A 15,282-nucleotide genomic window follows, 5' to 3' on the forward strand; every position below is an offset into this window, starting at 1 on the left:
CTTTTTCACATTTTATATATAATAGAGGAAATATTTCCTTAGATATTACTGAAGGCTCCCTTTATCATCTTGCTATTATAACCTTAATTCAGAAAACTACTACTTCAGCTTGAGAAAGAAATCTGAAAACTTCCTCTCTCACTTGATTCTACATCTTCTACTCTATTTACAACATCAAGTCATTCAATGGGACAACATATTTTCTATGAAAAGCGTGAGAGGCTTTGTTATTCCTTTGTCTTGGATTTCACAATTCTGAAGCTCATGGAAAATCAAAAATAGTTCTACCAGATCACCACGGTGGCGGGGGGGAAGGGGGCGATGAATAATTCCATTTCAAAACCAAAAGAAAAAAAAGGAAAGAATAAAGTCTCTAAAATCGTCAACTAAAGAACACCTCAGGTTGGACAATGTTTTTAGGGGATTTCATAAATTGGAGAGTGGTGCACGTCTAAAATGAAGCAATTGCCTGAGTGCAAAAACCACAAAGGGCTAGATTAATTACAGATTCTGAGACTTTTTTGTCTTCTTTTTCTTTGAACATGATGCACTTGCAGAGCTGGCTGGCACATGGGATGGAGCCTGGGAGGAATGTGGTCACATGGTCTTGTCATGTGACTGACACTTCAATGTCGAGCAAGTTTAGTCCTTGATGCAGAACTGCCATCGGTTCTACCCGCTCCACAGACCGCATGGAGCCCAAGTCCGAGATTCCCTTTGGGAGGTTGGGGAATACGGGCAGCTTTCAGTTCAGGCAAAAGTCCAACTCTGGCAGGAACAGCACGTGGGCTTGTTGCTGGCATAAGGCCTCCTCTGACCCCAGGGTAAAGCTGTACCCCTGCTAGGAACCGCTGCCCAGGGCAGAATGTCTTCCGGAGCAGGTAGTGGTGACACAGCTCTGAAGCTGGGGGAGGCACCGCGTCGCCTCGGTCTCTTTAACCTCTGGCCTGTTCAACTCTGCCCACTCTACCTCCATTTTCTCCAGCCCTCCCCTCTAGATAATAAAATGTTCCAAGATGGTAAAGACAACTTCCACCTACTGTGCAAAAAACAAAAAAAAAAGGAGAATAGAGGCCTCTCTAGTGTTCAGGCATGTTTGCTATCCAACGCTGCTCTATTTTGATACCAGTGTAATCTTCCAATTCCAATCATGACAACACAAATTTTGGAAATGGGAAAAAGTGTTTCTAATTTTAAAATTAAGTAAAAGCAGATGCTGAAATTCCCATTAAACTCTTCCAGCTGCTACTGAACCACTGGCAACCTGAATCTATTTAATTTGGAGACCACTAATGGTAAAAAGGAAAATGTTACTGCCAAAACTGCACACCCAAGCTAAACCAGAGAGTTAGAAATGAAAACAGACCATGAAAGCAGATGCATTCTAATAAGACCTCTGACTGATAACGGGCAATTTTTCCTGCGGTTAATAACTTAAAAAAAAAAAGGGTGGTTACTTGCTTATTAAGACTTTAGCTGAAATAGAGCCAAACAGACTCAACTCTATATGGTGTGTCCATTGTTTTTAGCAATCTTGGTTTACAGGGACACCTTGCTGAAGTGCCATAAAATGATGACAGGCTCTGGGCATTGACAGAATACCAGAGGGTGTTGTTAATATTGATTAATTAAAGTGAGATATCACATCAATTAATATTTAGCAAGGTCATTATGACAGACTGATATGACATATAGGCCCTCAAGCCTGATGTTTTATCATCACTCCTGAAGAGACAGCCCTGTTTAAAGAAAAAAAAAGTCTTACAGGTAGCACTGAACTGACAGCAGTGTATAATATAAAAGCGCTTTGTCATTCACATAATGTCTGGAGTAATGAAATGAATTCACTTTCTGGTTTCCTCCAGTCTGCTGTGCCAAAGAACACTGTGTTATCAGCACAGATGGAGCATGCATGGTTCTGGAGAAGAGCCTGGTGCAAACTGCAAACAAGCCACTGTGAATACCAATGAATCCCTGAGAATCAGACCCTTGCTGTCAAGTGACAGGTTTGGAAGCTCCATGAAAATGAACTAATCCCAGTGGTCTTGTCTAACTGTGTGTACTGTCAGTGCTCTGGACAGGCAATTTGGAAGGAGTGCAAATCACGCAAGCATGGCTACTGCTTTGGTGCGGGTTTTAGGGCGCCGGAGGGAATCTGCCCAGGTACCAGTGGTTTTATTTTCTGCAAATGGGAAGGAGACAGAACTCTAGATTTCAGTTTCCACATGGGGGGAAAGTTTTGATGTTAAAAATACAACTACTTATCCCAAGTCCCTCTCACTGGTTCTGGACAAATGGTCTAGATTACAGGAGGAGATGACAGTTTTAGGAAGACAACAGGCCACATTCAGATGATACGAATAAATAATTCAATGGACAGAAACTAAGTAGTAAGTAAAAATGATTATAAAAGAGGCATACCCATCAACACACTGAGAAGTCTCTGGACCTTTGAACTCACCCCCACAACTCTGTAGAGTCCTTGGTCATTTATTCCTATTGAGGGAGAGACAAAAAAACCTTAGAAAAGACAAAATGCATTGCAAATCAAGAACATCATAACTTCTGTATTGGCAGCTTATTTTTCTGACTTACATGGGCTGCACTTCCATGACTATGAAATAACACTAACAAAAACAACTGTCTGTCACTAGTTTGTGTCATCAGCTCTGTGACTGGAAAACGATCCCCCTCTAAAAACAACAATAGCTTCTCATCTACTATTATTCCACTTGACTCGAGAACTGTAAGTAAAGATGGGGACTTGGGAACACCCACTGACAGCATTTTAAATGTGTTAAGATTTAATCAAGCTGGACATTAATAAGTTTCCTCCAACTAGGAACTAATAATCCCAACTCTGTGAGGCAGGAAACTACATTTCTGTTTTTGTTTTTTCTAAATACCCACATAAACTTAATTGTTTTTTTACTTAAAGAGTTGCAGCTTTTCCACAGTGCATTTATTTTCTGCATTGCCAATGTTAAATCTAACAAGAACAAATCTGGATGACAAGGTGATGGCACCCTTGAATCCAAAAACTTTTCCAAGTGAAAAAATTAGCCACAGAACATATCCAACAGGGTTGATTTAAAGCTTGTTCTCTTGTTTCTTCTTCTCCTGTTTCCTCTTTTCAATTTGCTTGATCTAATCCCCCCCCCCCCCCCCCCCTCATTTGTCCTCCCTCTAGTTCACCACACCTTTGTCTTTTCTTTGCCTTTAGGGTATTTCAAGGAGTACAGAGGAGACATTCTCTGAATATCTCACAGAGATAATACATCATACGGACAATACATTCAGGTACACACAAATGGCAAGAAGCTACTACAGTGAGTCTTCACTCCAGTGGACTCCACACGGGTTGTGAAACAGCATGGCATAGTGGACGGAGCACGGGTCTAGAAGTCAGAAAGTCATGGACTCTGCCATTTGTCTGCTGTGCGACCCTGGGCAAGTCACAGTGCCTCAGTTACCTCATCTGTGAAATGGGGTTGAGACTGTGAGCCCTGTGTGGGACAGGGAATGTGTCCAACTCAATTTGTTCATATCAACCCCAGCTTTTAATACAGTGCCTAGCACATAGCAAGTACTCAACAAATGTCATTATTTTGATCATATTATTTTGATAATAATAATAATATTAAATGAAGTAAGGCTAAAGTCAGAAGAAGACCAAAAGTCCAGAGAAGTTCACTGAACAGCAAGAGAAGTAGTAATCAACTAGGAATCTGAATCAGCATGGCCAGGTAGAAAGAGCACAAGTCTAGGAGTCAGGGGACCTGGGTTCTAATCCCAGCTCTGCCACTGATCTGCTGTGTTACCTTAAGTGAGTCACTTGACTACTCTGTGCTTCAGTTTCCTCATCTGTAAAATGGAGATTAAATCCTATTCCTTTGGATTAAATTATGAGCCTCTTGTGGGTCATGGACTGTGTCCAACCTGATTACCTTGAATCCACCCCAGATCTTAGAACAGTGCTTGATACATAGTAAGCACTTAACAAGTACTATTATTATTATTACTATTACTATTAAACCTGCTGGAGGAGTAGTCAGCCTCAATCGATGGAGACCAGAACAGGTATATATGGAATATCTTAAAACACAAACGATTTCAAAGTCATTTAGAGAAAGATTGCTCCAGTGAAGAAAGAAGACCAAGAATGAGAACTAAAATAACATAATTCAAACTACAATAACCAAGTCCTCAAGTCATGCTCAGAAGTCAAACAAATGTGCTGCTGTGAAAAATACCTAAAACGACTGGGTTATTGAAACAGGCATGTTCCTTCTGCAGTAATAATCACTCTGTTCTGGTAATTACTATCAGATAATTGATCAAGTTCAAATTCATCAACCTGGGTGAAGCCAAGTTAATTGCTAATGTATAATAAGAGGTACAGGAGAGAAATTGATACAATTCAAAACAGTTTTTACTTTTAAATGAACTTTAAAATATAACATATAGAGCAGTTTAAAATGTTCTTTTAAATGCATATATTTAACTGCATTCAAATAAAAAAACCCTAAAAAATTGTTGCCTGTCAAGATGGTGGAAAGAACTGAAGACCACGAAATAGGAGAGTGCTGACATAATAAATGGTCAAAATTGAATATTTAATGGTCAAAGAGTGATATAGCAGTCCAATTATAATAATAATACTTATGGCATTTGTTAAGCGCTTACTACATGCCAAGCACTGTTCTGAAACTTCCATTAAAATGGAGAAGTGAGGGTTGAGTGGATATGCAGTAGTACACAAGCAGCATGAAAAGAACACAGGCTTGACAGTCAGAGGAGCTGGGTGCCAATCCCAGGTCCTCCACTTGTGTGCAGTGTGACCTTGAGTAAGTAAGTCATTTAACTTTTCTGAGCCTTTGTTTCCTCAACTGTAAAATAGGGATTAAATTCTGTTCTTTCCTTTTTTAGACTGGAAGCCCTAAGTGGGATGGAGACCTTACCCAACCTATCTTGTATTTTACCATAGTACTCAGTAAAGTGTTTGGCATACAGAAAGCACTTAACAAGTACCATAATAATAATATTAATAATATTCACTCTGAGCACTTACAAGGAGCAGAACACTGCACCAAGCGCTTGGGATAGTATGCTACATCATCTAGAGCCAATTTTTTAAAAAAATACCCAGAAATAAAGAGCTCTTCACCTGGTTGTTCCCAGACTGTTGACAAATATCATAGAAGAAAGAATTAGCACATTAGCAGAGCTGATATGACTGCCTGAAGAGCAAGTCCTGCCCTAGAGAATTAAATCTCATATTAGAAATAAAATGATGGTTTTCATTACAGTAGTAATTGTGCTTTTGTTAAGTGCTTATTATGGGATAAGGCCTGTAAAAGGCACTGGGGCAGATACAATACAGGCAGATCAGGTACAGTTCCTGTTCCACATGAAGTTTACAGTCTGAGGGCGAGGGAGAACACATAGCTAACCCCCATTTTACAGATGAGGAAATTGAGTCACAGAGAAGTTAAATGACTTGCCCAAGGTCACACAACAGGTAAATGGTATCCAGGTCTCCTATCTCCCAGCCTCACACCCTTTCTCTTATGTGACACCGCTACTCATGATCATAAAGAAATGGAGTTGAGATGATATGAAGATTGTAAAGGTCTTGAGGAGAGGGAATGTGTTCTTTGCTTCTAATATATTCTCCCAAGAGCTTAATTCGATGCTGGGTAGGTGATGAATGAATACCTCTGATTAGAATTAAGATAACTGTTAATCCTTATTTATTTGAGGCTCCCTGATGACAGGGCACTGGACTAGGATCATGGATGTGACTAATGAAAGAAACCAACCTTAGTCCTTGCCCTCAGGAAGTGTTTCAAGATAAAACACTTATCTTATCAAGAAGCAGTGGAAAGAGCATGAAGGTCATGGGCTCTAATTCCCACTCTGCCACGCGTCAGCTGTCTGACTTTGGGCAAGTCACTTAACTTCTCTGTGCCCCAGTTACCTCATCTGTAAAATGGGAATTAAGACTGTGAGCCCCGTGTGGAACAACCTGATAACCTGTGGGACAACCTGATAACCTTGCATCTACTCCAGCGCTTAGGACAGTGTTTGGCATATGATAAGCACTCAACAAATACCGTTATTATTATCAGTAAATGGCTTCAATTTATGCTTTCTAAATAGATTTGGATTTTCCCTTTTGTGCACTATTAATTTTATTCCCTGTAGACACAACTACCAGCAGTGAGTAAGTAGTAGGAGTGTGTTTGACTCTATGAGTGGGTGTTCACCTATGTCAGTGATCTGTGGCTGTGTGGATTACAATGTCAGTCATGCAGGGGTTTTTTCGGTCCAACCTACACACACGGCTAGTACTCGCCAACATCATCTTCAAACATGAAGAGAGCACGCCCGGACCCATACCTGTGTGCACGTGTTTGCATGTACATCTGCACATGCCTCCCTCCCGGGAATGGGATGGGGAGGGGCAAACCAGGTAGGCTGACGAATGCGTAACACTGGTTTGGGAGGAAAACGGCTCTGTGGGCTGAGTGAATGTTTAAAAATAATTTCCAGTCTGCAGGCAGCTGATGTTGCTAGTTAACAAAAAATAAAGCTAGCAGGGTAGGCTTTGGGAAGAAACAACACCAAGTAAAGCGGGAATATCTTTTCAATCTCAAGGTAAAAACCAAAGCTGTCTCGTTTTTTTTCAAGGTTCCTCCAATGTCCCCCAGTGAGAAAAAGCCTTGCGGCGGAAAAATGCCGAATAATGTCTCTCTGCTGCCATCTGCCTCCGCACCTAATATTATCTGTGGCAGCTGGACTGAAGTTTATCAAAATAATAATGCACTGTTCAGGGAGTTGACGATCCAATTGTGGATTACACAGTTATTTAGATTCTTCGCTATCTCTTCTCTCTCTTTATCCATCTTTTCCACTTCACTCTTCATTAGCACAAACAATGAAGGGGACTTGGAAGAGAAATTTAAATTCTTCTCGCCCCTTGTTAGCAACTCGTTCAAATGGAGGTTGAATGGTTAGATAAATTGAGGTGTTGGTGTTATCTGTGAATATTGCTTATCTTTGTACTCATTAGTTCGAATGTATAAAGCAGCTATTTCTTCAGGATGCCAGATTATGGGAACAACATAATTTTACACAAATATCGACTAACCATTAAGGTTTAACTCACTGAATAGGCCTACAAAATCCTTAATAGAATGGGATATCACCTTGGACCAATTTAGCTCACCCAGAATCCAGGTAAATCAGCATGGAGAGATGTTTTATGTCTTCCCCCCATTTTCTATTCCACCACTTTTTTTTCAAATTTAATGTCGTAATCGACGCTGTCCACTTCCAACCAAAGCAAAGACATAGTACTAGGGAATTAGTGACACAGTCCTGTATCTTTCATTTCCCTGTCCTCTCTCTGATGGAGCTGTTAAAGCAAATTGATTAAGAGGTAGCAAAAAGGAAAATGAAATGTGAGGGGGAGGAGGGGAAGGGGAGAGATCAGGGCAGGGGGAGGATAGATAATTCATACACTACAAAAGTCATGCCCTGAAGAGAAAAGTTAACTATAATCATCATCCTAAAAGCCAAGCCCCTAACTTTACAGGAACAAAAGACTTTCCTTTTTCTATTAATTTGTTTCATCCAATTGAAATATGAATTGCCACTTATAATTTGTATATACAAGTATTTTTAAAAAAGCAAACCAAGACTACTTGAAAAAAAAAAACAAGTGTTCACACCTTCACTTGTCTGGATTTAGAATCTGTTTTCCACTTACATTTTTGCAGACTCTTCCCTGTTTCCACCCACCAAGACTGTCTTCCTTTCCACCCATACTCACCTCACACCCATTGTGATCAAAAGCAATGGAAACTACAGTATAGAGGCAGCAAGTTCTCTGGAGACAGCTGTCCTGTATTTTCCTCATTGAGCACGTAGCTTGCCCTTGGCAATTTTAAGATTAATGTGCAATCACAGTAAAACATGTTGCAAGTTTGGTTTTGATGGTTTTTTTTTAAACCCAATGATAAATATTGCGATAGAGAGGTATTATCTTCCATCAGGGTTCATCTTGAGTTTCTCTCCACACAAATGCATGGAGAGACTCTATTTAAACAAACTTCTGCAAGAGAACAAATAATCTACAATTCTACTTTAGAAAAAAGAAAAATAGCATCTCCGACCAGGCAAATCAAAGATTGTCACAGCTTATGTATGGCATCTTAAGTTATACTCCATGAATTCACAGCTTGTTTGACTGCTGAATTTGATAGCTGACAGCTTGCTTAGCCCAACATTTTAATGCCATACCCTAGAAATGAAAGTGAATATTCAAATTTTTCACATATGGAAGATGAAAAAAGAGAAATGCATAAACTAAAAGGCATTCAAATTTAGTTTTCATGATGATGCTTCAAGAAACAGCAGTAAAAAGGATGTTTTAAGCAAAAGATTCTCATTTTGGTTTTGCATAATTTACATTATACACCATCGAAACATTAACAGACTGCCTGAACTGTAGGAAAACACAATTTACTGATGTGGAATTTAACTTAATTTGCAATATGATAACCCCCTTCAAGCTCAGAACCCCAAAGACCTTTCAAAAGTCATCAGGTTTCCTGGGTAGTAGCTCCTAAGATCTGCTCTATAGAAAGAATCCAAAATGAGAATAAATTTTTAAGATCTACAATCCTAGCCTGGAGATAAAATGTGGAAATTTAGTCAAGGACCAAATGTAGAAAAGTTTAGCTAAAGCGATTCAATCATTTTATTTCGCAAATTGTTCAGGCACATCAAAATATTCAATATAATCACTAAAGACAATAGCCAGGTGGCCAACAGGCAAGATCCACCAAGGTATCAGGAGCTGGATTGTCATCATTTTCTTCCATGGGACCACCTGATCACTTTGTATCCTCTCCAATGCTTAGAACAGTGCTTTGCACATAATAAGCGCTTAACAAATGCCATAATAATAATACTAATCCAAAACAAGAATGTTTTAATCAATTTGCAGAGCTCAAACTGCTTACAGTCTATCACTACTTAGTAGAATCCCTGCTTTCTGACAGCATTTTTAAGTGAAGTAGTTCACAATATACCAATTAGAAAATAAGTCTTTGAATATCAGAAAGCTGAACTGCAGTTGGATTTACACCCTTTACTAACCTCACCCTCAGCCCCATATGATTGATTGGTTAATTTGACTTGGCTTGCCTACATCTCTAATTCATTTTTAGTTCTTTCTTCACTTGATTCTTCCTCTTCTCAGACACTGCCCATGGCTCTGCTCCAGTTTGCTAAATCCATTTCCTCAAGGAGTTCATCTGCTTACATAACTTCTCCTATTTACCCATAGGTCCACATCTCCTAAAGCTTTCTTCCCACTTCTGGTCTTTTAGTCAATCAATAGTATTTATTGAGCACTTTCAGTATGCAGAGCTCTGTACTAAAACTTGGGAGAATAGAATATAACAGAGTTGATAGATATACTCACTGCCCACTACGAGTTTACAGTCTAGAGAAGTAGACAAACATTAATTTAAATAAATAAATTCTAGTTGATTGTTGTCGCGTTCCCACCTGCTTCCATCACCACCACCATCTACCTCAAATTCAACATGGAAAAGTGAAATTCTTTTTACTCTCCATCTCCAACTTTCCCTTCTCCTTGAAGCAACATCACTCTCCTGACTTCTCCAAAATCCCAAAATATCAGGGTATCATAGCCTTTCAATATTTCACCTTCCATAGAAAGTCATTCGGAGTCACTCGGTAAATCCAGCCAACTCCATCAAAGCAAAACCATGCCTCCTTGTCCTCATCTAATCTGTCCACTCCATCAAATTCCAAGTTCAGATCCTGATCAGACCTGATTTATTCCAACTTTCTTCTGATGATCAGTCAAGATCACCACACCAAAACAAGCTACATCCCAAGTCACCATCAATGCAGGGCCCTCGTCTGGTCATATATGTTGGGACGAACACTTACATATATATCTGTAATTTATTTATATTAATGATTGTCTCCCCCTCTAGACTGTAAATTCGTTGTGGGCAGGGAATGTGCCTGTTTATTGTACTTTCCCAAACGTTTAGTACAGTGCTCTTCACACAGGAAGCACTCAATAAATATGATTGACTGCTGACTGACCCAATGTGAATTTCAACAGTGGACTGAAATCTTTTTTTTTGTCAATGCAAATGTTTCTATGGCCAGGTCATGTGTATATACTGTTAACTCTGTGACGTTAAAGGGCTGTGTCTTCAAATTCCTTGACAAACTAGCCACCACTCCTAGCATGGCACAGTAGAAACCCTGGGAGACCAATAAACATGGTTTACTGACTGACAACAGGAGAGTGCCTGAGGCAAAATATGCAAGGGTTGGAACATTACAGTATTTTGTCTTTTCCCTAACTAAAGAAGAGTGGTCACGTTAGCACATTTTATCTGATATATTTGATTTGTCATTTTGTAGTATTTAAGTGCTGTTATAAGCAAGTCTAAAAGCAAAAATTAAAACTGTAAGCTGTGTTATATTGAGGCCAGCATGGAACATGGAACCACATGGTCAAGAGACCTGAATGCCAAAATCAAATGGGTCACTAGACTGTGCGTGATCTTGGGTGAGTCATTGTGGGCATGAAATGTAATTTACTGTTACACTGTGCTCTCCCATGTGCTTAGTACAGTGCCCTGCACATAGAAAGCGCTCAATAAATACGACTGAATGAACAAAGGAGTCGCTTAACCTCTCGGAGCATTAGTTTCCTCATTTGTAAAATGAGGGTGAGATAGACTGTGCATCCCATGTGAGGTGTGGGTTGTTTCCAATTTTCTAACTTTCTTTCTGCCCTAAAGCCTAGCACAGTGCTTAGCACATAAGTGCTTAACAAATTCCAGCATTATTATTATATAAACAATGGAAAGAAGAATAAGATGACTCCTGGTTCCACTTTCAACAATGCTCCCAGAAGCCTCTCAACTCATGCTTTGAATGACGGTGTGCGCTTAGACAAGAAGAATACACAATGAATAATGGCAGCTGACTGTCTAAAATTAAAATTAAAAAGAATCTGTAACCTTGTAACAAACTGTCAATAGGAAAATTTAGCAGCTGGAGGACAAAAGCATAACTATTCTCCAAAATTTGTAGTAATCTTAAAATTACTTTGGCTAACTTTTCTCCAGCCTTATTACTTCTTGAATGTCAATACTTTTTTGTATTGCAACAGATTCTTTGGCATTGAAGGCGACAGAGAAAAATACATTTGCTTTTTTGTTAGAAAAACTAATAAGTGGAAAAGCATGCTTTCTTAATAAAACAAAATTCTCAGTCAACCTGTGTTCTGCTACTTTCACTCTACAAAATAATTGTCACGAACTGCTAGATTCTAGATCACCAGTCCAAGGCTATCCTTTTAAATGACCTTTCATTTCTATTTTTTCAAGACCTTAAACACATGCAAGACCCTTAATATATGGAGCTGCGGAATTAAAACAAATAATTTAGATAAGCAGCATTTTAAAAAGATTTTTAAGATTTCCACAAATTTTAAAGGAATAGGGAAACAGAAAAAAATGGGTTAGCTAAACTTAGTTGTTTGCAATCTGCAATGAACGTTAGGTAGGACTGTTATGAGGGCCTGCACAAAAAAGCTTTCCGGGATTTGTGCTTTATCATTAATGGGAAAATTCCCAAGTCACAAAGCAACATGTATTCATCAATTATCTGACAGTCTAATTTCACAGGTGGCGGTCTTGGCTTTATAACAAAGACCCTGTTTTGACAGAAAATACAACTGCACGGCCTCCTTACCCCCTGCAACTAAGCAAGGTAAAGATGGATATATATCTGTGCGTGTGTACGTGTAATAAAGTTACACCCGCTGATCACACAAACAGTTCTTTTTGAGGGAGTGAGAAGGAAAGAAGGCATGTCACAGGATAAAAGGAAGTGGTATCGCCTTCTAAAAGAGTATTTCACAAGCTCCAGACTTGCATTCTGGGGAATCATTTTCTGCACTACTTAGCTACAATGGCAGACAAAGGTCAAAATTCTTTATTTTTACCCAATGTCTTTGTACAACGAGGCTGAGGAAACTACAGTTTTGGGTGGTGTAGGCTGCAGGTGATTTTCCTTATTTAGGTTTAAGATAGGAGGGTGCCAAATGAGACTAGAAAGTAAGGGCATAAAAAGAAATTCTCCAGTTTAACAACTCCGATGAAAAACGTTTATTTTTCATACACCTCAAAACTCAGCATTGGCCTCCAATTTATTGTGAAAGAGAGGATAAGAAAAAGGCACTGCATCACAATACACAGACAAACAAGCCCTTTTTATGTCACCTAACTCACCTGAAAGCAAAGAGTGCAGACCTAACCACTCTAAATCCCTTAAATATACCCACCTCAAAACGATGGCATTTATTGAGCACTTACTATATGCCTAGCACTATAGATGATTTGAATCTTTCTGATAAAGCTCTACTGCTTTTATTTAGCAAATTAAAATATTTGACGGAGGAACATTCATTTTACCTCGGGTTTCAACTGCGCTGATACATTTTCTGAGAATTGTGAATCCCATCTTATCCAACTGGGCACCTGAAAGTAAAAACAGTTGGAAAATGTTAGCAGCACAATTATACATGTTTCGCTTCTTCTCCAAAATGGAAAAACACACATCCTGCATCCAGCCTAAGTTTGATTTCTCCCTTTAAAAACAAGACATTATGCCAAACTGGTTTTCCAAAACAAATTCCAAGCTTGCCTTACATTGGGTGATCTTAATAGAGATCATGTGCACTCCAGAAGAACAGGATAATATTCACTACTAAGGGTAACTATAAAAACTCCTCACAGTTGAGAAATTTTAAATATGATCCCATTTTACAGGAATCTGTGTGTGGGATTATTTGCTCATTTTTCACTTGTGGATATTTTAGTACAATTTAATAATTTCTAAAGCACACCATTTGAAAAACAAACTCTGAGGCAGCCAAGAATGTATTCTGCCAAGAACTCTAACAATGTACTGAGGTAGAAAATTTTATGACCTTAGAAGTCAAAAAAGGTCAACGGAAAATGCCACGTATATTTTCCTTAATTAATAATAATGTGTGCTATTTTTTAAGCCCTTACTGTGTGATAAGCACTGTTCTGAATGCTGGAGTGGATACAAGGAAATGGGGTTGGACACAGTCCCTGTCCTGCATGGGGCTCACAGTCTTAATCCCCATTTTACAGATGAAGTAACTGAGGCACAAGAAAATGAAGTGACTTGCCCAAGGCTACACAGCAGACAAGTGGTGCAGCCAGGATTAGAACCCATGACCTTCTGAATCCTAGGCCTGTGCTCTATCCATTGTGCCATGGGTTTAAGAAAAACGGACTTAAATATTTCATGTACACAGTGAAATGCATCTGCCCAAAATGAGAATAGAAAAATTAGTGTTGGAACCATCTGAGAAACATTTGTTACAAACATAAAACGCACCCAATATCAGAGTAGATAGACCACAGTCCTAACGATTTGAATTCCTTGAATTTGGACCAATGCCTACCGTTACCAGGTTTCTCTATAGTTTCAAAACAATTTGAAGAATATGTGGAATAGCATATTATTTACCTAAACCACAAAACTTAGGCCTTATATTGTGTCCCACAGCAAGATCAGGGAATTTGTGCCCAAAAAGTAATCAGCACAAATAGAAATGATTTGGTCTCTTACTAGCCAAACACTAGTAGGACAGTGGACTCACTCTCATGTTCTCAATCTTGCTCCACAGATCAAACATAGGGACCTCACAGCCTATCCAGCTTATTTTATGTAACAAGGGGTAGTCACTAATTCACCTGAATTAGTCTCATTAGTGGAGTATGAACAGGTTGAACATTTAGAAATCTACACTTCCCAGACGAGGATAAAAATGAGACATTTCTAGTCTGTAGTCGAAATTTCTTACCCACTAAATTTCTTCATATGTCTAAACTGCCTAATGTGGTATTCTGATGTGATATCTGAATGTGATTACCTCTGAATGCTCAGGGGCAAAACAAAAATATGAAGCAATTCCTGACAATTTTTTTTTTCATAAAAATTCAGCATACATATTAGAAATGTTCATTCTCAAGTGAACTGAAAAATCACAATGTCATTAAATGCATCTTTCTACTTTTCTAATGGGCGAGAGAGGTATTCGGACACTTAGAAATGTTTAGATACTTACGTTCTTCAGGTCTTGGGCTGGCTCTATTCAAATTGTGGAACAACTGTAAAAGAAAAGAGTTGAAGAAGTCATAAGTAAAGATCAGATAACTGGAGCAAGGCAGAGGAGCAGAGACACAGTTCATTCATCAATGGAAAACTGTTCTAAACAAACACTACAGAGGTTCACGTCTCCTCCTGGAACACCGATTACAACAAGCAAGTAGGTGTGTAGTGGTGCAACACATTTTAAAATACATTTTTTCCCCTGGGGTATTTATTAAGTGCTTACTATGTGCCAAGCACTGTATTAAATGCTGACCTAGGTACAAGCTAATCAGGCTAGACACAATCCACATCCCACATGGCGCTCAGAGTCTTAATCCTCATTTTACAGATGGGGTAACTGAGGCCCAGAGAATCTAAGTGATGGCCAAGGGCCCACAGCAGGCAAGTGGCAGGAGAGGTGGGATTAGAACCCAGGTCTTTCTGACTCCCACTACGCTCTACCCACTAGGCCATGCTGCTTCCCTATATACATGTGCGGTCTTCACCCACACTAGCCAACCAAGCCAGAATGTGAACTAGAATCCAGGTCTCCAAAGTCCCAGAGCAATGTCCTCTCCACAGACCCATCGTCAGGGCTCCAGTCGGCCAGTGGAGACAGCACAGGCTTGGGCGTCAGAGGATTTGGATTCTAATCCCGGCTCCGCCACTTGTCGACTCCGTGACCTTGGGCAAGCCACTTAACTTCTCTGTGCCTCAGTTACCTCATCTGTAAAATGGGGATTAAAACTGTGAGCCCCGCGTGGAACAACCTGATTACCTTGTATCTATCCCAGCACTTAGAACATAATAAGCGCTTAACAAATACCACAATTATTATAAGATCATCTGCCAAGGAGAAGAACAACCCTCTCTCCCGTTCCTGTTCTCAGCTACAGGGCGGCAAGCCAGAAAGCAGATATAAAAGCAGCGTGGCTCAGTGGAAAGAGCACGGGCTTGGGAGTCAGAGGTCATAGGTTCGAATCCCGACTCCGCCGCTTGTCAGCTATGTGACTGTGGGCA

The 15,282-nt window shown here is 39.5% G+C and overlaps 1 protein-coding gene across 1 annotated transcript in view; it reads right to left on the bottom strand.

Moving 5' to 3' along the window:
• ARHGAP10 (Rho GTPase activating protein 10) overlaps positions 1-15,282 on the bottom strand; it is a 233,620-nt gene that overhangs the window by 82,173 nt on the left and 136,165 nt on the right. Inside the window, exons 12-14 of the mRNA XM_029077118.2 lie at positions 14,237-14,279; positions 12,546-12,611; positions 2,422-2,496 (exon numbers count right to left, since the gene is read on the bottom strand). Coding sequence (XP_028932951.1) covers positions 2,422-2,496; positions 12,546-12,611; positions 14,237-14,279 — 184 coding nt within the window. The remainder of the gene's footprint in view (positions 1-2,421; positions 2,497-12,545; positions 12,612-14,236; positions 14,280-15,282) is intronic.

Source organism: Ornithorhynchus anatinus, chromosome 12 (assembly GCF_004115215.2).
Source record: "Ornithorhynchus anatinus isolate Pmale09 chromosome 12, mOrnAna1.pri.v4, whole genome shotgun sequence".
Lineage (NCBI taxonomy): Eukaryota > Metazoa > Chordata > Mammalia > Monotremata > Ornithorhynchidae > Ornithorhynchus > Ornithorhynchus anatinus.